The sequence below is a fragment of the Patagioenas fasciata genome, chromosome 9, assembly GCF_037038585.1.
Source record: "Patagioenas fasciata isolate bPatFas1 chromosome 9, bPatFas1.hap1, whole genome shotgun sequence".
NCBI classification, from domain to species: Eukaryota; Metazoa; Chordata; class Aves; order Columbiformes; family Columbidae; genus Patagioenas; species Patagioenas fasciata.
Window position 1 is genome coordinate 30,467,574 of NC_092528.1, and position 14,660 is coordinate 30,482,233.

Sequence of the window (14,660 nt, forward strand, 5' to 3'; positions counted from 1 at the left end):
TCACTGCTCAGAAATCTGTATGTTATGTTATGTTATGTTATGTTATGGTTAGGTTAGGTTACGGTTATGTTATGGTTGTGTTATGTTACTGTTATGTTATGGTTATGTTACGTTATGCTATGGTTATGTTATGTCATAGAATTGAAGCATTTACCTCGACTCAGAAATCCCATTTTCGTATTTCATTTTTTTCAGTTCATTTTGACAGACGTCCAGTTCCGCTGATTTCACCCTAAGAAAACATGAAAAACCGGTGTATTTGTCCAAAGCACTGATAGCCCTACTCACGCAGCAACCCCAACACCAGGTTAGTGACATATTATCTAGCTCACATTTTCTATTTTGGTTATAAAGGCAGACAACAAGAAGTTCTGTTAGTTCTGGTTCTAGCCAGCCTAACCTAGGATCAAACAACAACAAGTTCTGTTAGTTCTGGTTCTAGCCAGCCTAACCTAGGATCAAACAACAACAAGTTCTGTTAGTTCTAGCTCTAGCCAGCCTAACCTAGGATCAAACAACAACAAGTTCTGTTAGTTCTGGTTCTAGCCAGCCTAACCTAGGATCAAACAACAACAAGTTCTGTTAGTTCTGGTTCTAGCCAGCCTAACCTAGGATCAAACAACAACAAGTTCTGTTAGTTCTGGTTCTAGCCAGCCTAACCTAGGATCAAACAACAAGTTCTGTTAGTTCTAGCTCTAGCCAGCCTAACCTAGGATCAAACAACAACAAGTTCTGTTAGTTCTGGTTCTAGTCAGCCTAACCTAGGATCAAACAACAACAAGTTCTGTTAGTTCTAGCTCTAGCCAGCCTAACCTAGGATCAAACAACAAGTTCTATTAGTTCTAGCTCTAGCCAGCCTAACCTAGGATCAAACAACAAGTTCTATTAGTTCTAGCTCTAGTCAGCCTAACCTAGGATCAAACAACAAGTTCTGTTAGTTCTAGCTCTAGCCAGCCTAACCTAGGATCAAACAACAAGTTCTGTTAGTTCTAGCTCTAGCCAGCCTAACCTAGGATCAAACAACAACAAGTTCTGTTAGTTCTAGCTCTAGCCAGCCTAACCTAGGATCAAACAACAAGTTCTATTAGTTCTAGCTCTAGTCAGCCTAACCTAGGATCAAACAACAAGTTCTGTTAGTTCTAGCTCTAGCCAGCCTAACCTAGGATCAAACAACAACAAGTTCTGTTAGTTCTAGCTCTAGCCAGCCTAACCTAGGATCAAACAACAACAAGTTCTGTTAGTTCTAGCTCTAGCCAGCCCAACCCGGGATCAAGACAAGTGCAATGTTGTGAACGAGGAAGGAGATCTTGCAACAGTAATGAAAGTTTCAAGTAAGATAAGATTAAAACTGAACAAATAACAATTTAGTAGGTAAGAGGGCTGGAAACTTTGCAAGTTTCTTGTCATTATGTCATCATTTCACCAGTTAATAACCATGGTTAAGCTTCATATTTACATTTAAACAGATCTAGCATATGTTATTTTATTAAACTGTACCCATATTACATTGAAATTTTAATATTGCATTTGGAAACCCTTTCTGTTTATTTAACGGTGTCCACGAAATACTCATACTTAATTTTTCATACTCAATGCTTGTATTATCATTAAAATATTTTGTTGCTAAGCATTCCAAATATTTGCAACTTCGTTATGTTCAGACCCTCCGAATACAGGAACCGAATCCAGAAAGTACACACCATAAAAGAATTAATCCTTGTCTAAATTGCAGAAAAACATACAAAAAGACCAATGATAGCTGGCCTGGAGACTGGCGGGACTAGTTCATGACTCTTCAGCAACATATTTGAAGCAATAATGTTAATTATCTGTGCATTCTAAAGGTTGCTGCTGTTTCTGGCTGATTTTCTATGCACAGAAATGCAGAGAACGCGAGTGTTCTCAGCTCCCACACGACTTTGCTGACATCCTCTTTTTGCTCTGTTCATTTAGGTTTTGTATTCTCTTTACACAGGCACAGTAAAATTACAAACCACAATAACACTGGTGCAGGGGGGAAATCACAGCAAATTTATATGGGGGGAAAAAACAATTAAATCAAAGTCACTGATTAAATCCTAAAGTTTCCTATTAGTTTCAATGCGCCCTTCCCTCCATCCCAAACCTACAATGTGAAATATGACTTTCCACATAGATTTTTAGTCCAGGAGTTATGTGGATTTCACTTGTGTGTTAAATGAAGTGTGGGACCGAGCTGACCTGACCCTCACCAAACGCAGCGGAGAAAAACAGCCCTGCTGCCACCAGCAGACTCAGCTGGGTAGAAATACAGACCCTTTCATAGGCCATAACCCTCTTGAGTCATCATGACAAGCAGCGAGCTGTTCAGCTTTACACAGAGCGGCAAAACCATCCCACGGAGATCTTACATCAACAGCTTTCTGTAGTGCTCCAGCTCGGCCGTCACCTTCTGCAGCTTCAGCCCCGTCGTCTCCACTTGATTCGTTAAATCTGAAAAGAAAAACATGGGTTTCACGGCTGTGTTGTACTGAAATAATGCACTTTCCTAGATATCGTGGTTTATCTGCACGTAACTGCTCGCTCCCACCTCCAACAGGCAATGCCCTAAGTCCCAGCGCCGCCTCCGAACAAATGACCCTCTGTGAAAAACACGGGCTTGTGAATTGCAATATCTGAACTGATTTCCCACTGCTTACAATCCCTATAAGCCCGCTATTTCTATTTTCTTAAGAATAAGAAATGACTTCTGCTGAGAAGGCCGGGATGCAGAACAGGTTCCCGGTTTCTGTTCGTATCTCGCAGACACCGGCTTTACAGCAAGAAGCTGCTTTTCATTTCTTTGGGGGGTTTTATCCTACCAGGAAACCTGAAATTCAACTAAATGTAACTATGAAATGCTTTAAATCATAGGGTTTGTACATAATGCTTGAGAGCAAAAGCACGCAGGAAAGTGGACCTGAAAATAACCTGCTAATGCTGCTTCATATAAAACACTGACACTGACTTAATGGCAATATATATTTTGTATTACTCTCTACCTAAATATGATATTTCAGAACACAGTGCCCACCAGTTTCAATCAGTCGTTGCCTTTTTCCCAGTACATATCCCACCTCTTTTCATTTGGACAATTAGTTCCATTTTTCTTTTCCACTTGGAAAAAACCCTTTTTTGAGCGGGAACTTCAGAACAAGATGAACTGCAAATACACGCACACACTCTGGAAACTGCATATCTTAAAAGCAGAAGGCCATCATAAGTATAGGTAATAATTCACCCATATTTACAGTTACCCACTAGTAATAATTAACTGCTATCTGTATTCAGGCAGAGAATACTTCCCATTTACATCAGACTTTCAGGAACTTTAGGAATCAAAAGGAGCGATTAGATACGGTTCTACCTGAGAGCATCGTACGTTGGTGTTTAGACAAAACAAGTCTCAGAAATCCATAGGGAGGTGAATTAAGTCTTGTGTGTAAATCAAGCTGCAGCCTGGCAAAAGTGAACTTAAACCTCCTTTGCGGACACAAATACATTCACACTGTTAAACGCAGCACCGTGTAGCGAGGCTGAGCTGGGAGAGGCTCGAGGTGAAGAGGAAAGAGTGGGCTCTGGAGCAGCCCAACCTGAGCTGGTGAAGATGTCCCTGCTCGTGGCAGGGGTGGCACTGGGGAGCTGGGAAGGTCCCTTCAACCCAAACCGTTCTGTGATTCTGTGATGCCCTCCCCGAGCGCTGGGCTCAGCAGCACCAATCCTATTTAGCAGCACACACAACTTCGCTGCGAACTCTTCAGCTAAAACATGGTTTGCCACTTCTTTACCTGCTCTCCCCATCTCTCCTTACTCCACGATGACTGGATGTTTCCCTGTGATGAGTTAAACACTTAGTGGCTTTGCAGGCATGAGAAAGGAATTTTCCTGAAATAAAATCGTTTTATTTCAGATTCTACAGCTTCTCAGTATTCCTCGCAGTGTCCCTTCTCAGCTGGGTATGACAAGGACCAGCAGGGACTGAAAGCTGCTGACCCTGGCTCCTAGAAGGACAAAGAGATGGAGAGTGGTGCCTTCTCTTTCCCTGCTCGGATCAGGGCACATTCCCAGCTCCGCAGCCCCTGTTCTGGTACAACAGATGCTGATTCCACCTGGAATTATATTTACTAAATAATCAGTAGCCTGCATTTATCCCTGTTTGTCCCTGCCATTCTCCCTGTGACAACAAGTCCGCAGGTGCTTCGGTGTGACTGTGCCCCTCAAGTTGATGGAAGGTGGTCGGAAGCTTCTCCGCAGAGCTCTTTTATACCCTGCCTAGGTCTGATGGTTGTGCATGGCCACAATAAACGGGGAGGGTAGCTTAACTGCTTGTCAAAAGCCCTGGGTAACTGATTTATCACCTTTCAGTGCCCTCACAGCATTTCAGTTTTATGCCTGCAAAACCAACCGTGTTTCCCCTCAGTTCGCTGGGAAAGCACATCCACGCTCATCCAACAGAATCCACGGAGATAAATCACTGACAACTCCCAACTATTTAAAGGCTCTGTGTGTGACAGCGTTCTTGCCAAAAGTTCCTCTCAGCTGTTTAAAAAGAACTTCTCTGCCAAGCTCCCATGGCAATCAGAGCCGGGCAGTCACTGTGTGATCTGCGTCCCGGTATCTGCACCACAAACCTGCGCGGCAGACACAGAACCACGGAACGCGGGACCGAGCGGCCACGCTCGCTGCTCCCCGCACGGGGAATCGCGGCCAAGCACACGGAGGACACATCACACCACCTGCACTTACTGTCCTTTACTTTCCTTTGTTTAACTGGCCATTCTTCGGGCATGTATTGTTCTGTACGCTTTTCCAAAGCTAAATAATCCAGCTTTCATTTCCTGTCATTCACCCTGACGTCGCCTTACGAAGTAAACGGCTCTGAGTTCCTACAGAAAGAGAGGAAACTTTGGCTTCACAGAGCACGCAGATGTTAGAGGGAACACGTGGGAACAATCTAGCATTGAGTTCTACCGCAGCGTGGCTGCTTTGTCAGAACACATTAGGACAAAATTGCTGTAGATCATCATCACTGAAGGGAGAGCCCTTTGTCTTTCTTCTCATGGGGACGGCTGCTGCAGAGCAGCTTTTCACAACCAGCCTTTTTTGGTATTATAAAATATATATATATATATGTTACTATAGAAGATCTCTGGCATTTTTTAAATTTCTTTTCCTCTTCCTAGATATGAGAGTATGGACGCAAGTCTGAAATAAAAGAAGAGAGATAATGCATATTTTGGTCCTAGTATTAATACCTTGGGTGGTCTCTTTCAGCTCTGTTTCTTCTTTTACTCCACTTGTTTGGAGAAGTTTTCCTACTGGCTGAGCATTGGACACGAGTATTTTCATGAGGGGGTAGATGGATTCAATTATCCGGCTGGTTTCTGCAAGTCTTCTCTAGAGAAAGTTCCCAAATCAACGGGAGCTGCTTGGCAACAAGTCCCGGGGATCAGACCCACGGAGACTAAATAATACACATTCCAATCACGTTGGAAAAATATAGTACGAATGAGGAGAGCAATGAGGAGACGGTAATACAAATGGAAACTTATGCTGAATAAAGAAAAGCGTATTCAAATGTTTATGTAAAAATGTTCTCCGGCAATGAAAATAAAGCTTGTAGCAATATATGCAAAACCAACAAAAAGCGCTCATGCTTTGTAATGCTGATACTCATTTTAAAGCTTTAAGTACCACATTTTAATGACTCTTCAGCCCAAAGCTCTCTCAATGTTGTTTGAGTTTAATTCTACTTCTCTTTGTGATTCACCATGTATTTTCCCCTGGTCACACAGTCAGAATTCACCTTTCGGGCAGCACATGGGACCAGCCTGGCCATCAAACAGGGGCAAACAGTGGGTGAGGGCAGAGACCGGCCCCCGCACCTCGGGGTTCGGGCAGGATTGTGTTCTCCACCACGTGAGACTGTTCTGATGGGGACACAGACCGAGGGGACGCAGCTCAGAACACACACAAAGAAAAGATAAGAGAAAACAAAGAAAAAGAACCAAAGTTGGAGACTGTTTCCTCTTTTTAGGCAAATTCCCGTAGATGCAGCCCATGGTATCTGCAGAACACCAAGCGCCACGTCTGCCCATACATTGGTTTCAGGAATTCAGCCACCCAGTTTGCACCCTCTCACGGTGCTGAGCGAAGGCTCCAGTTCCTGCTCGGTAAACAGCAAAACTGGTAGAGTTTCAGGATAAAAAAGCAGCTCTGTGAACTATATTCCCATTGGGTAGGCGGCCGCTCTGGAATTCATCAGTTTTGCAGCCAATTCACAACAGATTCCCAGCGATATCAGCTCAGAACCACGTGTGATCAAACCATGTAATTTTGTACTTTTCCTGCAAAACCTACCAAAAAAATCCAAGCTGCTTTCTGAAAATTTCAGTCTCATCTAAATAAAAGCTCAGTGTTTTATACTCATGCAAGGAAAGGAAGGTTATTTGTTGGCAGTTAAGACTTTCTAGAGGTTAATTGCACATCTCCAACAGCTCCTGCAGACACGCAGACCCAGCCAGACCCATTTGCTTCAGCAGCACCAGCCCAGTTCTACTAATGCTACACCGAATTCAGATGTACACTTAACACAGATACTTCAGTACATTTATTTAAGAAGCATACTAGAGAGGCTGTGAGAAATACAAAATCCATACGTGAAAAATTACTGTGTCAGACTAGGAATAATTTGCCTCGCTGGATGTTTCTAAGGAGACCACAGAAGCAAACTGAATACTCAAAGTCCCTACATGCAAAGAACAGAACTATTTATTTTTATTTATACTATTTAATGTACTATGTTCTCTAAGATAGATTAGTTTTGTATACATAATAAAGTACTTATTTGTGACTCACGGGCCTGTCTGGAAGGAGCCCAGGGACGGACTCCAGTGTGCAGATTGACATCCTTTCTGGAGACCCGAGCGGTGCCACCAGGAAGTCTCTAAATCACCAGGAGCTGCCAGGAACCGGGAGAACATGCCAGAAACAGGAGGGCCTGTTCCTTATCTCCCCCCGCACACGTTGCTGACGGCTGCCAGGACCCAGCGCTCCGGACCTCTGCTCTCAACTCGTACTTCACTTCCCTCATGTTCGTATATAAAACAAGCAGAGCAAAAGCAAGATAAGAGACCAGATTCTAAATTATTTTGGGCGGTACAAATCTAGAACACGCTCAGTGCCCTCAAAAGAATAAGCCAGCAACCACAAACATGATGGCAATCTATTCCAAGGCCTTACGAAGTGTTTAATTAGAGAAGCAACACCACCTTGGCAAAACCAGCTCCCCTTTTTGTCCCCAAGCGCACAAGGGACGTGTCACCCGCACTTTTGCGGCCAGGAGACGGCTGACACGGCACTTGCTCCGCCATGGCCAGGGTTCACACTTGGACTTGCTCTTTAAGGCTGAATTTTCGGCAGAAGTTCCTGCCTTTTTGAATCCGAGCTAATTGGGATGTGCCAGAACCATTTGTACCAGCCCACCAGCCAGTGGAGGGGGAGGAGGAGGAGGATGCTCTTTTCATTGGGTTCCTCTTCCACTCCAAGCACCTCCTGAAAAGCACTAATGAGCCATTGCTTCGTCTAACCCATGTGTCACATTCTGCTCAAACACCAACACCGCGTTCCCCAGCTCTCACCCTTCCAATTCTCAGCACCGCAGCTGGAATTAATTAAAAAAAAACCCTTATTTCAACAGTACTTGTAGCATGAATAGTGGATATTTGAATCGCAGCCTCTTCCAAGCGGTCTTTAAAGTGTCATTAAAGACACTTCACGCAGACGAAAACAGGGCTCCTTCCATCCAGGAAGCGCGAACGTTCCCCGCTGGAGCGCCCCGCTCCTCCTCCAGCTGCCGCCGCTTCGACAGCACCTCTCGTTAGTTCATTCCGCATTTACATTCAGTAACTTCGGCAGCCCGTGAAGCAGCAGCATCAAAAGATTTAAAGGCCATGTTTCATGCACATACCAGCAATCTAAACCTGTAACTGTAAATGGGCTAAAGAAATCATGCAATGACTTGGTGAAGAAAAGTTCTTCCACGTCGGTGATTAAGTGGAGGAAAGGATTGGCTGGTAATAGAAATGAAAAGTCCAGATATTCCCTCCTCTCTTTTAGAGGAATGTGTTCTTCTGCTGCCCACAACCCTATGAATACACACACAGACGCTACCATGAGGCATTATTGATTATTTTTCTTGCAAGTTTATCTGATTAGACAATTATTCAGCAGACCTTGCCCTGCGCTGAGCATTTTGCCAGCCCTGTCGTCTCAAGCTAATGGTGTGATGCACAACGAGCCCGAAAACTGCTCGGAAAGCCGCAATCAACTTCATCGCTTTGCCAAAATTAACTCACTGCTATAATACGAAATATTCCATAATTTACAGTTCTATGATAAATACACAAAATATGGATCTTCAAACTATCGGCTGCAGAAAGCAAAGTCCTTTCAAAATAGAGAAATCCCAAATCCTCCTAAGTTTTGGGTTGTTTTCTGGATCACTGAGCTATTCCAGTACCAAAGAGGGATATTGGCTTCAAAGTAGTTTGTGAGAAAAAGGAGGCAAACTAAACCAAAAAACTACCCACCCCAAACCATGGACACTCCAAATCTGTCTGATTTCCTACACGTTAACTTTATATGGTGTAAATCCACTAATTAAAATTGATTTTCACTAAGATGAAGTGATGCAATTAAAAAAAGTGTTTTTCCCACTACTTTAATACAATGGGAAACTCATAATATTTGATGCTTGTTTCATGAAGAAAATAATGCTTTGTATTTCTAAGAGGACATTTTTATTGTCAGTGTGCCAACCTCTTTTATTACCCCAATCCAGCAACAAGTTCCATGTAGAGAGACTGTTCAAATGTGCATGGATTTGTGTGTTACTGATCTATTGATCTATTCAGGAAGGGTAGAATAAAAGCACCTGAGCCAGCAGTCTTGAAATCTCCTTCTGGGTATCCACAACAAACATTTTATTGCTTCTTAAGAACTGATTTATTATTAAGGGCTACATTTTTTTAATTCATAAAAACAAACTTTAAAATGCCTCTCATAAAACCACCTCCTTAGCTGGTACTTGAGCTGTTCATTAGGATTCCGCAGAGTGCTGGTATTCTGGATGAATGCTTTATGCGATGTTTCCTTTGTGTTTTCTCCACAAAATGTCTGCTATTTCAGGATTTTATTAAAAGAAGAGCCCGGAGATGTGCAGAATGAGTGAGCGAAGCAGGCGAGCCCGGGGAGCGGGGTCACCGTGACCCTGCTGCTCCAGCTCGACCCGCCGCGACGCCTGAGAATCCGCACACGCCAACCACCCTGATAACTTCCAGCCGACCCATTACATTTGCTTTGGGTTGTTTTTTTAATCCCTTTTCTCTGGAAATATATTTTAAACGGGCGAGCGAGCAGGATTGATAATACTGCAGCAACTGATAATACTGCAGCGCACTTCACGGGCTTCGTGAGGGCAGGAGCGGCTCTGTACAGCACCCCAAATTATGGATTCTCTTTAGAAACATCGACAAGCAGCTTCCAAAAGATTCCTTTGAAGTGGATAGAAATAAGATAAAAATATCAGAGGGCAACTCTGGGCTAGGTCTCCTCTCAATGCGAGCAGTGGAAAATTATTAATAAAGATGTGAGCATGGATAAATTTTGAGAATATTCTAAGAGTTTAGGCTCCTTCCACAGTCCAGCCTTCCCTTTCGGTCATCACATCAATGTGAAAAATGATCATTTAGTTCTGTAAATCCCGAGTTTGTTCTCTTGTCAAAACCAGAAGTCTGCAGTTGCTCGTATTAACACTCAGTTCCAAAAGTGGAATAACTGGTGAGAGCTGAATCACAAATGTTCTCCCCAAATTAACTCTGGGGAGAGCTCAGGGACAGTGAATGTAAGTTTACATTGCATCCCTAAGTCTTGATACTCATCATCTGGGCTGCTCATTAAGACATCTTTACTTTCCAATTAGCTCCAGAGGTCAACAAGCTCACCGGACTATACTGTTGATATCCTTTGGAAGCAAAGTTGGGGAGCGCTCTTCACCCTGGGAGGTGCCTGGGGATGGGATGGCGGAAATAAAGACAACCAACGTGCTCCATGTGGGATTTGATCCCATCACTACAGAACGTTCAACCTACAGCTTCTTAAACCATAAATCTGGACCAGAAAACACAAAAATGTACAAACAAAATCCACCAGCAGTGCTGACGTAGACATAATTCTATGGGATTTATGGGGATAGAGCATAATTTTCATCAGAAGCTGGTGAAGGGGACATTTTCATCAACTTTTCTCTTGGTAAGAGCATCATTAGGTCCAGGTGATGGCCTGAGGGTGAAAGAGAACTGTGGTGTGTGCAAAACGGAGATGCTGGGACAGCGGGGACAGGACAGCTTGCAGATCCACCCCATTGACACCTTAGATCTGCTCAGTGAAACACCAGACCCCGTGTGGGGTCGGACCCTTCCCCAATTCACGGACAGCAGAAGAAACCAGAACCCAAGTGCCCGAGATGGACATGGGAGCTGTTGCTCAACTATGGACACACACAAAGCGAATGCCAGACTGCAAGCGCCTTTCTCTGGTCTTCTAAGACTTCAAGACAATTCTTTATAGAGTTAAAGGTGGGAAAACTGAAAAGGCACGAGAACAAACTATGAACTCATTGTTTACAGGAACCTCTGAAGTAAACAGCTTTACAAAACCAAAAAGGGAACTCACTGAGGGGAGTTTTCATATCAGCATAAACGTAATGTCACAAATATCTCATGTAATGATATGAAACCACATATTTCAAAGCTTAAAAGATTGTTTTATTAGGCTCAAGGGCCTCTTAGAGCAAGATGAGACACGCGAGGAGCCAGATTCTCCTATAACTGCCCTTTTGAGTTCCTGCTCCTTCCTTTGAACCACGCCGTGGTTTCCAGCGCTGGGGACACAACACCGAATTAAATGGACTTTAGACTTTCTGCAAGGGCAGCGAGCGCCAACATTCCAGCTCCCGGGAATGCTCGTCATGCCACAAACAGCCACTTCACCGTGAAAACTTAACTCTGCAGTGTGTAAAATTATCCGAGTCACACTGAACATGGCATCTTATAAAAGTAAAACCTATGGTTTTGGAACTCATATGTGTTGGTGCTTCCAGCAAGGCAGGAACCACAACAGCCTGGGCACCAGCACTAACGAACTTAACTTGGGCCACCCATGAGTCTACTTTAGTCCATATAAAAAGATTAAAAGACTTCTCAATACAAATGAAATGTTGAAGTATACTTGAAAACGAGTTAGTTTTGCATGGAGATTCTTCAATTCTGACTAATATTTCCACCTCAAAAGTGCATGTCAAATGTAATGGTGTCCTCCTCCAGGTAGCAGAGCCAGTTTGAAAACTGCAGAAACTCACATTTTTAGAGAACGGTAAAAGATAAATGATCGAAGTACTTATGACTTATCACTGCTTCTGTCTATTTATACAAAGACACTCCTAAAATGAAACCAGAAATAAGATTTCTGGTCATCCTGAACGCAGAAGAAAGCCAAGTATTAGGGCAAAACAAGCATTTTACGTACACTCCTTCTTAACGAATGCAACAGTGTGACCCAAACATGACACTACACCAGCACGTACCAGAAAATTGGTGCATGGATTCTGAACAAAATATCTGTGCCAATTATCCTCAAAGCGACACTCAAATCCTTGCAATTAGCAGCACATCTAGTAGAATATACCCATTGCCATACAAAGGAACTTGGTGTTTCTTTGCAAGGCACAAGACCACACTAAAGACCAAACAAACTTCCTTTCCGTAAGCGCCGCTCTACCAGCAGAGAGAGGAAAGTTTAATCAGCCGCAATAAATCACTGCGGTGGGCGTTATCGCATTTTTTGAGCCATCACCTTGGCCTCTTTGGGGCGATCCTGTCCATGTGAATGATTTCTAGCACCATAAGAGCCTCCCAGCTCAATCTCTAGGGTTACTTCAGCATAAATAAAGACAGAAAGTGAACATTAAGAAACAAACCACGCGGAATATTCTAAACTATGTAACTTCCAAATTTCCCACTGCGGCATTGTAATAGTCAAACCTAGCAGTGAGGCATATGCACAGATTATTTTGATACGATACAAATCTCTCAAAAGAGAAGAAACAGAAGTGAATGCACTTTTAGCAGCTTTTCCAAACAAGTTCCAAGTAAAACACGAGGAGCCACGTGTGACCTCTCGGGACAAGCATCGTGGTTTAATCAGCCTCTGCAACTAGTTAATTCCTTCAATGTTACCTTTTCTAGTGATGTTATCTTGAGCTTATTCGGAATTTTGGCTTTTTTAGTAATATTTTTACCCAGGCAATTGTCCCAGATACGTAATACATATTATAGATATAAATTATACATATACTATTGAGATTGTTTACTTGTCTTGAAAAAAACCCAACAATGCGGTAGAGGCCATTTATGTATTACCAGCACTTTATTTCACATTTCCTTAAAACTGTCCCCTAGTGATTTTACATGTAAGTCAAACAAAAAGGTACAAGTTTCCTGAAACATGTCCAACTTGAGAAAGGAAACTGAAATAGAACTGATGCATTTCTTTCCATTTGCTTACGTCTGCAGAGAAGATGCTGCAGTTAACAACTGACAGCTCTTAAGTGTCTTCCTTGTGTGGATGCTGCCTGCAAAATGCTGTAGTTACCTGCTCATTTCTATCATTTAAACACATCCTTCCTAACACTGTTGTTATACAGGGAGAAAAGCAAAGATTGCGCTCAGCAACACGGGTTGGTAACTCATGGGGTGCCATCTGCGGTTTTCCACACCGCTGTCTCGCATTTGATGTTATCACGGGTATTGAAGGATCAGTGGAATTCCTTCATCGTGACAAGCACCGAGAGCTCCTGCTGTAAATGTGCAATTACACGCTGGGCGCACGGCAGCGCGGTAATCGCTGTGCCAACTCCATGACTCAAAACTACGCCCGGAACAGCACAACCTCTATACGTTTCTTAAAGTGCTTCTGAGCCAGTACTCAGAACGCAATCCTGCTTTAAAGGGAAAAGAGATTCAAGAGATACCAATACAAAGAATCTTTTTGCAATGCGTTATTGTCTCAGCAAAGCTCACAAGAGAATTTCAAGTGCTATCCTGCGAGTTTAAGAGGACTCTCTAGATTCCTGAGACGCACATCAAAGGCAAGTCATTAGACAGACTCGTGCTTAATGAATCTGGGAGAAAAGAGACTGGCTTGGCCTGACCCACTTTTCAGTTGTGATGCCGTAGCCAAAAATCCTGCCTGGCCTTCCACCCAAAATTATTCTAATTTTATTTTTTCTCATTTTTCTCCCTGATGTTTTACGTAAGATTGACAAGTAACAACATAATTCTATCACCACCATTTGCATTGTTTTTCTCCCTTCCTTCATTCTTCCCGCACCTCAGCTGAGCCCCATTCCCAGCAGGGCACCAGACTCTTTGGAACAACACATCGTCTTTCTGACGGCACAACACCCACGTTGTACTGGGGTCTGAGCCGGGCTGTTGAACACCTTCACACTAACAACCACAACTCCAGTGCTCTTAATATTGTTCTTTTGCATTTCATTTTGCTTGAAACGTCAAAATTCTCTTACCTAATGTTTCCTTTTGTAGCTCACGGCATCTACTCTGCAGTTCGTTCCCTTGCTGAAGCGAAGTTTGAAGCTGTTGGGTTTTCAGCTCGACTGTGTCGGCCACCAGCGTCAGATGTTTCACCTTTTCTTGGAGGCATTCATTCTCCCTCTGGGATTTCGCTAATCTTTGATTCAATTTGGGTATTTCTGAGGAGGAAAACAATGTAGAGATTGTTGTCAAATCTACCTTCTTCACTAAGAAGTATTAGACCTGACAGATGACCTCAGGACTTCAGTTTGGGTTCTGCTGAGAACGTGAAGGGCCAAAAGACACACTTTGTGCAACTCCTCTTTACACAGATGATAACTTGCACTTAGCCAAACACCTATTATTGGCAAATACTACTAATTTTATTCTAAGCAATAACAAGATCGAATGACAGAGATACTGGAACCCAAGCTTTTTATCTTAAGAAGATACAAACCCCGTTGTTGACACACAGCAAAACAAGCCTTAAAATGCTATGAATAACCTGAAGATGTCTGCACAAACTCACGCTCATATTCCCCCTTTACTGGTTAAAAGTTGGCAGAGAAGGAGCACAGGAAGAGAGGAATCTTTAGGGACACACGACACTCCGTCTAATTAGGAGCTGAAGTCATGAAGCAAAGTGTGTGACATTGACGCTGACATTTCGGTGAATTGTTCTTGCAAAAACTGAATGCTAAAGAGTGATTTTCCGGTCATGCTCGTGGTGGGCTGGGCTGGGGCCGCCCCGCTCAGCTCTGCCCGCTCCCAACAAAGCCATCATTGAAAACAGGAAACATCACTTCTCATTCCCCAGGAAGCACAGGCTGCTGGGCAGCTGCTATTTCAAATGAAATGCCATATTTTCTGAGATACTCCCTGCACGCAGGTTTCGCTTAGGCTGTGATTCTGCACTGGGGTTCGCAGGGTTTCAGCAGCAGAATGATCTGGGAGATGCACATCGCCCATCACACCTTTATATTCCTTCTC

General features: G+C 43.3%; 1 protein-coding gene across 14 annotated transcripts in view; it reads right to left on the reverse strand.

The window, feature by feature from the left end:
• The window catches only part of LEKR1 (leucine, glutamate and lysine rich 1), a 38,655-nt gene that overhangs the window by 7,286 nt on the left and 16,709 nt on the right, over positions 1-14,660 (reverse strand). For 12 of the 14 annotated variants that reach the window (XR_011740561.1, XM_065844876.2, XM_065844879.2 and 9 more), the window contains 3 exons: positions 13,664-13,849; positions 2,391-2,472; positions 155-232 (listed from right to left, as the gene is read on the reverse strand). Coding sequence is in view for 13 of the 14 variants with exons in the window: in XM_065844876.2 (XP_065700948.1) it covers positions 155-232; positions 2,391-2,472; positions 13,664-13,849 (346 nt within the window). In the remaining variant the exon portion in view is untranslated. Of the gene's footprint in view, positions 1-154; positions 233-2,390; positions 2,473-3,095; positions 3,218-12,485; positions 13,076-13,663; positions 13,850-14,660 lie in introns of those variants that run through there. The other 2 variants (XM_071812767.1, XM_071812768.1) reach the window with 2 other exon arrangements.